Below are 13,801 nucleotides of genomic sequence, written 5' to 3' on the forward strand. Positions count from 1 at the left end.
GTTTCTAGTGGATGGATTTTAGAAGTGGAGTCCGTAAAAAGATGACATAAGTCTGCTTGGGAATGCTAACATTCACACATTCACACAAGTTTCCTAAAAGCCTTGCCTGGAAGTAGATCAGCTAAAGAGACTAAATATTTGACCTGATAAGCAAACATATGTATTGTCAATTGCAACAATGGGCATGTTGTAATACTACTACTAATAATAATAATGATGATGGATTTTATTTATATAGCCACCTTCCTAGTCACCCAAGGACACCGTCCAAAGTTCAGACAAGCAATAGGTGAGTAACATCAAGTAATAAATAATATAAGATAAAACAGTTGACAGTTATAAAGTTCAGAGTGCAGCATGTGGGATAAGAGCTTTTGTATAAATGGGTCTTAAGACGTGAATTGAATGTGGTTGGACAGTCTATATTAAGTATGCTTTCTAAAAAAGAATTCCAGAGACGAGAAGCAGTGCGGCTAACTGCTCTAGACCCCATGGTGATAAGCAGGCAGGGGGTGTAAAGAGGAGACTTGATAAGCCAGAACGGAAAGTGCGAGACAGTGTGAAAAACTGTACGAGCTCTAAAAGATTATGGAGTGATTTAAAAGTGTGGAGGAGAATTTTATACTCTATTCGGTATTTAATAGGGTGCCAGAGGAGTTGTTGAAGGTTTGGGGTGATGTGATGTGTAATAGATATTCACATTATAATACAGACAACTTTTGTGAATTTTGGATGAGTTGAAGTTTATGCGGGAGTTTATGTGGTAGACCAGTTATTAGTGAACTACGGTAATCAACACAGCAGGTGACGAATGCATGTGTGCGAGTGGCAGCAGTGTGTGGGGTGAGGAACGGGCGGAGAAGAGGAATGTTGCAGAGCTGGAGGTAACATGATCTGCAGACAGGACTCGAGATAGAGGACAGAGAGCCATCAAAGATGAACCATAAGTTTTTGCCCTGAGGAGAGAGACAGAGAAACTGTGTAGGCTTACTGCTATATGCGAGTCCTTCTTAGAGTCTCTGTGTGAATTGCATTAGTGTGTAATGTGACAAATCTGGACAGTCTACATTCTGCACTAAAACATCATCCCCACCTTGGTACCATCCGCTTGAATAATCGCTCCCGTTTACAGGTTAGCACAACCAGGTGAATAATTGAAAATAAGAATGTTCTATGATTTTTTTTTTCTTTTTATTATAATTATTATTATTATTGGCCTTTTTTTCCAAGATACACAAAAACAACAAACATTAACCTCTTTAAAAAATAATACATATTAGGAATATTTACATCTCAATACATTACATATTTGTCTCTTTTGCACAGCAAAGATAAGAACATAGATTTGTTTTTTGTTGTTGTTGTTGTGGTTGTTGTTTATGTTGTTGTTTAAGAATATTTAGAATGTAACAATGTTGTATACAGCATCATTAACATAACGAAGTAGATACACAACAGTGCAAAAAAAACAAAAACAAAAAAAAACAAAGGAAGTCAAAACGGAATGTCCTGAACATAGCTAGCATTATTCGGATAGTTGAAGTGAGTCGTCCAATTGACACGTGTATACACATATATTTACGACTGTTGTTGTTATTGTTTAAAGGAGGATCATTTCCATCATGGAAATGACTTGGGTAAACAATCTTGAATGTAAAACTTTGTTTAATGTTAATGTAATGAAAAGTATTTTTATATCACACATTACTCTTTGTCCCAGCTTCTCAGTCTGAGGTCGATTGTGTGTCTTGGTTTCATTCTCTCTACAGCTGGGACTTCAATTCAACCTTTAGCCACCAAGTGAACAACCACAAAAACCATCACAAAGATACCTGTGACCTGTGCTTTTTTTTTTTCTTTTCGTGACAAACACATCACATCCTTGCTTGTGTGTCATTTCTGTAACACTTTACTGCCTAAACTACAGATACAGGGGGTGTAGCAGGCAACCGTTGACTTTGTTTCCGTTTTAGAATAAAATGAAATCCAGTGTTCGACTTTTGCTAGACATGGCAGCCTTCAGCAACACTTTCCTTTATCGACTTTGCATAACAATTAATCCAGGGTCTCATAATGAGCATTTCCATATTATATTATATTTATACTTTATATTGCATGCATTATTTTTAAGCAAATGCAAATGATATGACAATTGTGCTATTTGTTCTAGATTTTAAATATTTTAGAATGCCTTTATTGCACAGGGATATAATCTGGATTTTTTTTTTTCCAATTTAAAGAAAATCTTTTTTTTTTTTTTTTATCTGTATTATCTTGACAATTGGTATAGATTTGAATACTTTGTATTCCACAGGTATGTTTAGGATTTTTTTTCTAATGCAAAGAAAATCAGATTTTATATTTTAGCTTTCTGTTAAACCCATGTGCTCACCCATAAAAAAAATAATAATAATAATAATAAACACCCTTGGATGTCATCTTAGATCAGAAGTCTTGGATGGAAACATGGCTTGTTCGTGCAGTCCAAAGTCTCCAAACCTGGAAGAGCACAAGCGCGCGCTCTCTTTCTCTCTCTCTCTCTCCCTCTTTGTGTGTCTTTCAAGTGAAACGGATGATAATAACAACATTGGCACGAATAAAAAAATAAATGCTGACTACAAGTGAGTAACGGTTCTCCTCCTGGACCCGACTGGCGGCTCAGCCGACCTCTGGAGCTTTCCGCGCGTCCGCATCGTCGGACCCGAGCGCGCCTGGATCGTGATTGTTCTCCAGAGACGACTCGCTGCTCGTGCTCTCACCAGATAGCAACCTGGTCACCCTGAGGTCCGCTTTAAGAGTCCGCACGTCGTTCCCGATGCCCATCTCGCCCAGGTCGCTAATGAGCTGGCACAGGCCGGGTTTCTCGCTGCTCGCGCGCTCCTCATCCGTGTCCAGCACGTCCTCGCATTCACACTGCGTGGCTTTTTCCTCGGCTTCCTCTCCCAGCAGGTCCTCGGTGATGGAGCCGAGTTTGGGCGCGCTCCTGCTGCGCTCCACGGGAGGTTTGTAGCAGCACTGGCCGTTCAGCAGTTTGCGCATGGGCACCAGCGGGATGGTCTGCTCTCCGATCAGCTGTTGCTGCTGGTGCCGCGCGTCGTCCCGCCGTTTGAGACGCTTGAACTCGGCCAGCGCCGTGGCTGAAGTCTGGTACAGGAGCAGCGCCATGGCTTTCGCCTTCTCCGGCCGGGACACGAGCACCGCGTGGCAGCGCAGCATCACCGCCTTGTGCTTCATCTCATGCCGGTAGACCCATGCGAAGATGCGGGGCAGGCGCGGATCGGCGACGCAGTACGTGATCCTGTGCAGAAGGTAAAGGTGTCCAGGTCTGCGCGCCTGATCGTCCACATGCACCATGCGCACCCCGTGCGCGCTCACCGTCAGGCGCATCTTCGTGCCGCTCTTCCCCATCTCGCTCTTGTTCCAGATCTTGCTCACGGCCACATCCGTGCACCCGTCACCCTTCGACTGGATGGTCGTCGCGTTGCCCAGATACAGCACCGTGTACGTGGGGTCCTCGCTCGTGATCTTCACCTTTTTCCTCTTGGACTTGAACATGCTCCCGACCCGGTTCAGCGCGCTCTCCGGACACGCCTTGGCCAGCGTGGTGAGCGCGGAGTAGTTCAGACTCACCGCGTAGCCCTTGTGCTTGGACTGCTTGTCTTCCTCGATCAGCTCGAACTTGTTCTTCTTCCAAGGCAACATTATAGTCAGGTTGTGCACAGGCTGTGCCAAAGCAACTCCAAAAAGAACAGTCCTACTGCGTCAAGTGTCTCGCAAGGCGCGTTGCATGTCTCAAAAGTGTCTCACTTCCTTATCAGGCAACGCCAACACCAAGAGTTTATCAGCTGTCCCTCCTGCAGCATGCTCAGCCCAGGAGCCGTCAACTAACCTCCCCAACCCAGACGTGCGTAATTATACACTGGGCTGAACCAAGTCAGAGTCTCTCATAGGGGGAGGACTGGAGTCCCTGGAACAAACCAGAGAAGACATTCAGGGCCACCTGGTAGATCTAAGGCATGTTCATATCTCACACCATGGACTTTCTGTACCTTTAATATTTTTTTATTCTTTTGTATGGATCAGAAACTTAAAAATAAATTTTTCCAGCTCCCCCCTCTGTGCTGGTTTTGTGCTGGTCAAAATTAAACCTATGTTTAGGACACAGACTGAGGAGTTATCAAACCAGACTGAGTTTTATTTTATTTTTTTATTTTTTTACAAAAATAAAGAATAAATATGAACCAAATTACCAGCAGTTAAATAAAACATTGTGTTCAATTGTGGAGCAATCAATATAAGATGTTAAGATGGATTTTATTTTATTTTTTCAGTGTTTTGGGGAGGTCTGATTTACTTGGTAAAAGCTTTAAATTTAAATCTAGAAATGTGATTTGGTTTCATTTATTATTCTTTTTTATTATTATTATTTTTATTTATTATAAAACAATCGCATGCTGCCATCTACAGGCCGTAAGAGGTAGCACAGACATTTCTACAGGGGCTGTATTAAGCCTTATTCAGACTGGATTAACTTTACATGGTTTTCTTTGGATAATTTACTAATTTACAATGCTACTCTGTGATTTTATTTCATTCAAGATCAAACCCGATAATATTTTTCTCCTCTTTCACCCTCTTCCTTTTTAAATTAGGCCAGAAATACAAGCCTTCTGTTTTTCCATTGACATCAGCGGGGCTCAAGCACTGTGACATCAGCACGACATAGCCATCGCCTTGATAATGCTGTTTTAATAGTGCAGATGTCATAATGTGTAAAGGCCTATTATTATTATAGGGGTCCAGCCGCTATGACATCAGCTATTAACATGTCATAGGTTGTGAAGTGCCCTCTTGTCCTTTTAAGGATTTTTTTGACCAACACTCCCCAGGTTAGAATCTGCTGCCCTTCAGGTGCCAGAAAATCTGGACCGCATGCATGGCTCAGGGCCCTAACATGAAATTTTGCTTCGTAACTCATACACACTTGCAGGTATGTATGCAAAACCCAGTACAGAGCTGGGTTTAGAGCTCATTAAGCTGAACAACTTTCACATTACATGTCATGTTCTACTCAACTGTTATTTTGGGTCTTTTGCAAAACACACCCAATGGATATTGAGACACTCTTTCTCTTGTTCTTCTAAAGACTTTTCAGGGGGCCCTTAGTCAAACATTAATAGAAACGCCTGTGACAAAACTACCTGTGCAAACACCCACCTGCCAAACAGAATTTCTGTTTTATATATCAGTGCCCAAACTTCAGCCACTGAATGTAGTGCCGGTCCTGAACCCAGATAAAATGGGAGGGTTGCATCAGGAAGGGCATCCGGCATAAAAACCGTGGCAAGTTGTGTGTGGACCGGATGGTCTGCTGTGGCGACCCCTTGACAGGAGCAACAGAAAGAACAGCAACGTGTATAGATTATTATTAGCATTAGTAGTAGATTTGATAAATCACAGTTCAAGTGTCCCTGATTTGACCTGGTGTAACATCTATCCAAAGGTTCTTTTATGTTTCTTGGTCTTGCCTGTTTTTTTATTTATTTACTTTTTTTTTTTAAACAAAATGACATACGCATATGTACCAAAAAAGTTATTTTTCTATATTTAAAACTATTTCTTTTTAATTTCTTATCTTTCTAGAAAATATATACAGAAAGCAAACTTATACTTAACCCTGTGTCAACATGAGTATCCTATACTGACAACCAAAGACATTAACCAAAACTATGTGGACACCTGACTATCAGCCATAAATGTGTATTTTTTTTTTTTTTTTTTTTTTGCCCAACACATTTAAAGGACACACTTGTACAGGGGTCCCTCGCTGTATGCAGTAGCTTTACAATTTTCCTTCACTGGATATATTCATCATATTTACTAAGAATTAAAGTTTATAACATCAAAATAATTCACTGTGTTAAGAGAAAACATCCATCCGTCAACGCTAGAGGGCGGCAGGCGCATGTCAGAAAGGGAGGTGGTGGAAACAAGTTTTTAAATTTAGTTTGATATAAATAAATCAATAAATTAATTTTTAGCTTTTTTTAGGATAACCAAAAATAGCTCAAATATTGTTTTATGTTTTATATGAATATTTCTTTAAAATTGACAGGTGAAACCGGAACCGTATTCCAGGAGTAGAAGTTTTTAGACGACACTAATAACAGTGACATTCAAGACTCAACCAAAATTAAAGGTTGTATTTTGTTCCCATAATAATATTCTTTATAGGAATATTTTAACCAATTCTGAACAAATAAATACTTAAACCAAATTACAAAACATTAACCTCAGATAAAGTTATATTTTCTAGGTGATATCAGTAAACACACCCCTCTGCGTGACAAAATGGAACGTTCCACATGACTTCCGGTGAGTCCTGAATGACTTGTTGTTTTACTGCACATGCGCACTACATTGGGCCGGAAATAACAGCGTGAGTGCACCCTAAGTAGGGCACTTTATTTACACCGAGGGGACATTTGGGACGTGGTCAGACGCACATGAGGCTGTTAGTGTTGTGTGTTAAGGAAGAGTAAGAGGGATTTACACACACGCGTTAGTCAGGATGGGGAAGAAGAAGGCCCATGGAGAAGGGACAGGTTTAGGAAAAGCTTTAATGAGGGAGAGACTAAATGCAGCCCGAGGACACAGAAGAAACGACACGTGGGTACGATAGAAACTGGACTTATTTTTATATACGTTCATCTTCTCTGCCTTTGCTAACCAGCTAGCTACATTAGCTTAAGTCAGTAAGGAGTGTGATTATAGTGTTAAACATTAATTTTCACAAAGTCTGGTGTTTCAGTGTTTTTGTCAGATGTTACTATGGTGTACTAAAGTATAATTGCAAGCATTTCATAAGTGTCTAAGACCTTTTGTGGAAAAATACATTAAGTTTTTGCAAGGAGTCAATATTTGCAGTCTTTTTTTTTTTTAAAGAAATTCACCCTGGCATGCTGTCAATCAACTTCTGGTCCACATCCTGACTGATGGCAGCCCATTCTAACATAATCAGTGCTTAGAGTTTGTCAGAATGTGTGGGTTTTTGTTTGTTCTTGGTTTGTGGATTAATCACAACTTCTCCAAAAGTTGCTCCTTGAGGATTTTTTTGTACCCTTCTTTATTCATGGCTGTGTTCTTAGTCCAAATCCTGAGTGAGCTCCCACTCTCTCGGCTGAGAAGCGACCCCACACATGAACGGACTCAAGATGCTTTACTGTTGTCATGACACAGGACTGATGGTTCAAACATAGCAATCGTTCCTGTGCGCGGTACAAATCAGTCATAACTAATGTAGAACCAACCTTAGACCTCTTAGACTGCCGTCTCAAACCTCTCTAACAGAAAATCTCTGTTAAAACCTAAATTCCTTGTTTAAACTACAATCTTGGACCCTTTCATAGATTCTTAAATTGGTTCAGTTTCCTAAACTAATTCTGTTGACTTTTTATTAATATACCAAGTTTTTTATATGCAAACTTTTTTTTAAGTCTGTCCATGAGAACGATGCCATCCAAGATCGATAATCTAGTAGCTATCAGTTCCCTCTCACGCTACAGCTCCTGTATATAAAGTGTATAAAGGATGTACTGACGGTCGCATGCTCTAAAGGGAACACAGTCGCACAGTAAATGGACTCTTCTTTAAAATCCATTTTAGCCCATTCTTTGCATTACTATATTTTATACAACAGGCAGAAGTTTGTTCTGGTTTCTACGGTGATGTAGTTCTTATTTTAAATGTAATTACTTATTCTCTCTCTCTCTCTTTTTCACCAGCTCCACACCAGTGAAGTGAACGATGGATACGACTGGGGTCGCCTGAACTTGCAGTCTGTTACGGAGCAGAGCTCTCTGGATGATTTCCTCGCCACAGCCGAACTCGCAGGGACAGAATTCACCGCAGGTAGATCCTTCTGCTGCACCTCCTCTATCCAGACATGTCAGTAAAGTGTCTGACTCTTGTGCTGTGACTTTGCAGAGAAGCTGAATATCCGGTTCGTGCCAGCTGAAGCCAGGTGTGGCCTACTGACATCCGAGGAGTCCAAGAGACTGAAGAAACTACATGAGGACAACAGACAGTTCCTCCGCATCCCACGCAGGTGACTGTATGTCTGTAAGCTCTGCTTTCGGACAAAGGGTTCTGGAGTTCATGTCGGCAGGGTTAAGGTCACAGCGAGGTCAAATGTCTGAAATAGCGTGTTGGGGGGGTTACATGGTGTATCTTTTGCTTGCTGGAGTTCGTTGTAGCTACGCCACAGCAAGATGAAAATCCCAAGTCTCCAGAATACCTCAGTTCATGTGACAAGAACCAACCAATCAGCTTCACTCTTTCCGTCTTTCTGGATCAAATGGGGAAAATCTTTTTCTTTCTCCATGAAGGAGGGGTATACCCAAATCGCAGTGTTTTTCTCTTTTTTTTTGCGATAGAAAAAACTCCCACTTTATATGGAAACGCTGTGATGACAGGATCTGAAAAAAAAAGTAAATCAATACAAATCAATTCACATAAATTACCCATCATATACAGTGTCTACCAGTAACCATAGCAACAGCAACATGGTACATTATGGGAACTTTTTTAGCACCAGAATTTCTGATGGAACAGAATTTTCCACAGGTTTCTCACTCCATCATGATAATGTTTTTTATTTTCCTTCCTTTCAGGCCACAATGGGACGAGAACACAAGCCCCGAGATCCTCCAGCAAGCCGAACGAGACAGCTTCCTGACCTGGAGACGAGAGCTGGCAAGGTCTTGGAGCTCATTTCCGATTCGCCTATTTATTTGTGACTTCAGATAATTTTTTTAATTTTAAAGTTATTTTTTATTTTTTGCCGTGTCAGGCTGGAGGAGGAACAGAAGCTGATTCTTACCCCTTTTGAGAGGAACTTGGACTTTTGGAGGCAGCTTTGGAGAGTTATCGAGAGAAGGTACTTTCGCTAACATGTTTTGTGTGTAAAAGCAATGCTCTGAATCTTCGTTGGAACAACTCAGTATTATATTTTTTACCTTTCTAGTGATGTCGTGGTTCAAATCGTCGATGCACGAAACCCTTTGCTGTTCCGCTGTCCTGATCTAGTGAGTACATTTCATAGGGAATTTGTTCAGCGTTGATTTGCTAGAGTCTCTGTTTTACTGGAACGCTTTGCTGTTGGGTTATTCGCCCTTTAGGAGAAATATGTCAACGAGGTCTCCGGTCACAAGGTGAACATGCTGCTGTTGAATAAAGCGGATCTGCTGACCCGGGAGCAGCGTCGTGCCTGGGCCAAGCATTTTCAAAGCGAAGGGATAAGAGCGGTGTTCTGGTCCGCGCTGGCCGAGGCACAGCGTCTGGAAGCTGAAGAAAAGGTGAGAACTCAGTCATCATTAATTAAGATTAGAAATTGGTATCTGATTTAAAATATATATATATATATATATATATATATATATATATATATATATATATATATTTCTTCTGCCTCATGTTAAAGGGAGAACATCTCGATGACCTTGAGGAGCAAAGTGATCCAGAAAGCGAGCAAACCACAGATGAGGTATCAGGTGCACCCGAAGCTTCACGGCAGAGGAGTGAAGGGGAAGAAGATGATGATGATGATGATGATGAGGAGGAGGAGGAAGAGGACTGTTTTGTGGACTGTACTTCAGAGACAGACTGGCAAACCTGCTCCGAGGCATCGGGAGACGAAGAGGAGAAAGAGGAGTGCGCGGCGTCCTCAGATCACGCTTCCTTCTACAACTCGAGCCGTCTGCTGCACAAAGACGAGCTGCTCGAAATGTTTAAATCTGCACATTCTGGGCCCAGGTGTAAGGAGGGGCAGCTCATTGTGGGACTGGTGAGTGTGAATGTAGAGGTGAACTTGTACACACAAACTCGTTACACAGCCTGTTTATCAGCCTGATGGGGGATTTGATCTGTGTTTAAGGTGGGTTACCCTAATGTTGGGAAAAGCTCCACCATCAACACCATCTTTAGGAATAAGAAAGTCTCCGTTTCGGCCACGCCTGGACACACCAAGCACTTTCAGGTAAGGTTTTAGCTAAATAGTTATATTATACAATTTAAAACAGGTTGAAAAGTTTTTGCTTGTTTTTTATCCTGAAAGACGAGACACAGTAGATGTGGCCAGATTCTGGCACCTTTTTAACCTCTGAATAAACATTGTGTTTATCCTAACCCCAATATTTTTCATTTAATTGTATTTAGGAAAAAACACAGAGGCTTTTGTTAGGTGATGCAGACACGATAAACGGTGACGTTTAGCAGTTTCACACAGAGCGATGTTAAATATAGAGAACAGCTCTTTTCAACAAACAAAAACCATCAATATACATTCAGAAATATTAATTCATCTACAGAAACGAGAAGGTTGATACACGAAAAAGGCCTTAAGAGGTTAAACCATTTAATGTTGGCACTAGAAATAGGGTTAAAAAAATATTCATGTAATGTATTGCAATTCTTTCATGTAATCAATTCACGTATCACCACACTGACTCCAAAATCTTTTTTTTTTTTTTTTTTTATCTGCCAATTATCTTTTTGCATCGGAATTAGTTAAATGTTGTTGTTCTTCAATAATCCTGCAGGTGGTGCACTTTAAACTATTCACACATTGGCAGAAAGGTGTGGTACTGTATGGTAGAAGCAAATTGTTTGCAAAATCTGAAAACAAATTAATATTGAACTAGATAGTTATACAATTGTGATAATAACAGGATCGCAGTACAATTTGGTGTTATAATAACACTGTATCAGGAGGTCCCTGTTGATTCCCATCCCTATTTGGTACTCAGTAGTCAGGTAGGGTCATACATAAACCGTATGAATCTTTCTTACATTTTTCTTGTGTAAATAATAACCATAGAGCATCAACTCAATATTTTATTGTTGGAAACTATTTAAAGACCGTGCAGGAATGATTTACAGGAAAATAAATGACTGAGATGTCAGGTAAATGTAAAATAGTGGGTACTCTTTTTTATTTTTATTTTTATTTTTATATCTAGCCATAACTTTACTCCCCTGTCTTATGTCATTGTATAGAGATCCTGATTTAATTTTTTTCTTTTTAAAAAACAATATGGTATATATCTATATAGCTGATCCTGGGTGATAAAACATAAATTAAGTGAAATGATGACTGGAGGAAAATGCTATGTTTTCCTTCCCATCTCTAATATCATAAGGCAAAAGTTTGAATAACATTTTTTTCCGTATTGGAACAATTTCGGAGATTTCAAAACTATGAAATAACACACGTCATTAGGCACGTAAGTAACATCACTAACAGTCAGTTCTTATTTTAAGACATTGAAGGTCAGCTGTTGTGGGCGATCCAATACTGAAATGGAGATTGAAACAGAACGTCGAATTTTATTTATTTATTTTTTTACTCAGCCTTTTGAATCAGTGTTAAATATTTCTGCTTGTGTGTGTTGCAGACGTTGTTCGTTGAACCGGAGCTTTGCCTTTGTGACTGTCCTGGTCTGGTCATGCCTTCCTTTGTTTCCACCAAAGCCGAGATGATCTGCAGCGGGATCCTCCCTATCGACCAGATGCGCGACCACGTCCCAGCCGTCTCTCTCATATCCTGTCTTTAGCCATGATTTCTTGCTGATGTTTAAATGTACCGCTTTATTAGTAACAATTAAGTGAACCCCTTAACTGAAGTACGTTTGTCAGACGATCCCACGAGCCGTGCTGGAGGGAACCTACGGCATCAACATCGTCAGGCCAAGAGAGGACGAAGACCCGGATCGCCCTCCCACCTCTGACGAACTGCTTTCAGCTTATGGATGTAGGCCAGAAACTATTGTGACTTAAAATAAAATGATAAGCAAACTTGGTTATGGTCTGGAGTCAACTTGTAAATGTGTACGTTTCAGATATGAGGGGCTTCATGACAGCGCACGGTCAGCCCGACCAGTCCAGATCAGCCCGTTATGTCCTGAAAGACTACGTCAGCGTAGGTGTTTACTTCCACATTTACTCCTCGAAATTAATGAATATAGTTTAATAAATTTTTTTATATATCTTTGTAGGGAAAACTGCTCTATTGTCACCCCCCTCCCCTCATCAACGCTAAAGACTTCCAGCCTCAGCACTTAAAGTTTATAAACCAAACTATTGAAAGCGGTCCATCATCATGTCTCAGTAAACCTCAAAAAGTCAAACAGATTGAAAACACCGTCGATAAAACCTTCTTTCATCAGGTAATTTTTTATTATTATTTTTTTTATGATTACTAAGTTTTTCCTTAAGAAAAAAAAAGTTTTTCAGTTGTGCTGTTTTGATGCCTCCTAGGAAAACGTCCGAGCGCTGACAAAAGGAGTGCAGATGGTGATGGGCTACAAACCCGGCAGCGGCCCGCAAGCCCAGTGTAAAGCAGGAGCAGAACAGCAAGCTGGGAAGCCTTGGAAAAAACATGGCAACAGGAACAAGAAGGAGAAAGTCAGAAGGCTCAATAAACACCTGGACGCTTGAATGTTGCTCTGATTCCGCTCATGGACAAAGACATACTGTATACTGCAACTGTCTCTATTTGAGACTGACTGTCATGATGGAAACTTTTAAATAATGGACATCTTTCTGAGAATTCATTCATAATTCCACCATAAAAAAGTAACATATTTGTGCATGATCCAAAGTGATTTTGTATTAACGACACATTTCTAATAAATGACACACCCATATTTATAGAGTGTCTAAACTGTTATTTTTATGACTATTGTAGGTTACATAAATGCCTTTTAATTTCCTTAATATATCCTTATTATATTCCTTATTAATTTCCTTAACATATCACCAGTTTACTGATTTATAACTGATAAACATTAGTCTGTTCATCTGACGCTGTTGTTGATGTTTTGGCTGATCAATGTTTGTGTATTGCAAACCATTGAGGTCCTCATGATTCTTCACTTTTTTTATTAGCATAATACATGGGCATTGTTTTGCTGGAACAGGTTTGTCCATCTTTCTTCCCCTAGTGAAGAGGAAACTGTAATGCTATAAAATACAAAAACATACAACTGGCACTTGTGATGAAATCTGTTAAGAGCGTTAAAACAGATTGATATTTACAGACGACTTGAAGCACAGTACGGTGTTAAGACTCTTTGCCGACGTAAAATGTTTGAACAGTGCAAACCGTTTAAAAGAATGCCATAGGTTCATGAATGACGATTCTGAATGAAGTGGCTCAGAGCCCACTGCAGTCGTTCTTGTGAGCATTCAGCGAGTCGTACAGTATGCAGGATCCTTAAAAACTGATGGGACCATGGAGAGCAATGGTGACCACTGAGTATTTATTCACATTTGTACAACAGTGGTAGGACCACCAGTCAACATTCACACACTATGAGCAATTTGGAAACACCAATGAGCCTAACCTGCATGAGGAACCCACTAAGCACAGGGAGAACATGCCAAGTCCATGCGCTCAGACCCTGATGCGGGAATCGAACCCAGGATCTGTTCTAACCACCACCCCACCATTCCACCAATACTATGAGGTTTATGAGGTCATTAATATGAATTAAAGGTTTTTCCGTGTATTTTTCTTCTTTATATACAGTACGGTATTAGAAAACAAAAAGGTGAATGTAAAGTTCACTGTGAAATGCCAAAAATAAAGTTTTAGTTTTCCTGAATCTTGATTAATGATTTTTTTTTTTTTTTTAAGAAATTCTCCAATATAATGATCCACAGAAGTCTCCATGTGCACGAGACGGTCACGTGATTCCGCGAGACCTCCTTTGTCATCAGTCACGTGAGTCTCAGGGATCCG

General features: G+C 40.3%; 2 protein-coding genes across 2 annotated transcripts; one reads left to right on the forward strand and one right to left on the reverse strand.

Moving 5' to 3' along the window:
- Positions 1 to 1,155: 1,155 nt before the first annotated feature.
- Positions 1,156 to 3,879, reverse strand: fam43a (family with sequence similarity 43 member A). The gene has a single exon (XM_053513868.1). It carries the CDS (start codon positions 3,700 to 3,702, stop codon positions 2,659 to 2,661), a length of 1,044 nt encoding a protein of 347 aa, XP_053369843.1. The 5' UTR covers positions 3,703 to 3,879; the 3' UTR covers positions 1,156 to 2,658.
- Positions 3,880 to 6,479: 2,600 nt separating this feature from the next.
- On the forward strand, positions 6,480 to 12,708 carry lsg1 (large 60S subunit nuclear export GTPase 1). Its single transcript, XM_053512627.1, has 14 exons — positions 6,480 to 6,673; positions 7,785 to 7,911; positions 7,987 to 8,107; positions 8,673 to 8,759; positions 8,852 to 8,938; positions 9,026 to 9,086; positions 9,180 to 9,356; positions 9,482 to 9,844; positions 9,935 to 10,036; positions 11,454 to 11,596; positions 11,685 to 11,809; positions 11,898 to 11,977; positions 12,054 to 12,224; positions 12,316 to 12,708. The coding sequence occupies exons 1-14, from the start codon at positions 6,572 to 6,574 to the stop codon at positions 12,493 to 12,495; spliced, it is 1,926 nt and encodes a 641-aa protein (XP_053368602.1). The 5' UTR covers positions 6,480 to 6,571; the 3' UTR covers positions 12,496 to 12,708.
- Positions 12,709 to 13,801: the final 1,093 nt, after the last annotated feature.

This window comes from Clarias gariepinus, chromosome 15 (assembly GCF_024256425.1).
Source record: "Clarias gariepinus isolate MV-2021 ecotype Netherlands chromosome 15, CGAR_prim_01v2, whole genome shotgun sequence".
NCBI classification, from domain to species: Eukaryota; Metazoa; Chordata; class Actinopteri; order Siluriformes; family Clariidae; genus Clarias; species Clarias gariepinus.

Coding starts and splice junctions, on each gene's coding strand:
- fam43a (XM_053513868.1), bottom strand. CDS start 3,702: ATGTTGCCTTGGAAGAAGAACAAGTTCGAGCTGATCGAGGAAGACAAG.
- lsg1 (XM_053512627.1), top strand. CDS start 6,572: ATGGGGAAGAAGAAGGCCCATGGAGAAGGGACAGGTTTAGGAAAAGCT. Junction 8,760..8,851: donor TGGAGACGAGAGCTGGCAAG/GTCTTGGAGCTC, acceptor TTGCCGTGTCAG/GCTGGAGGAGGAACAGAAGC. Junction 12,225..12,315: donor ATAAAACCTTCTTTCATCAG/GTAATTTTTTAT, acceptor GATGCCTCCTAG/GAAAACGTCCGAGCGCTGAC.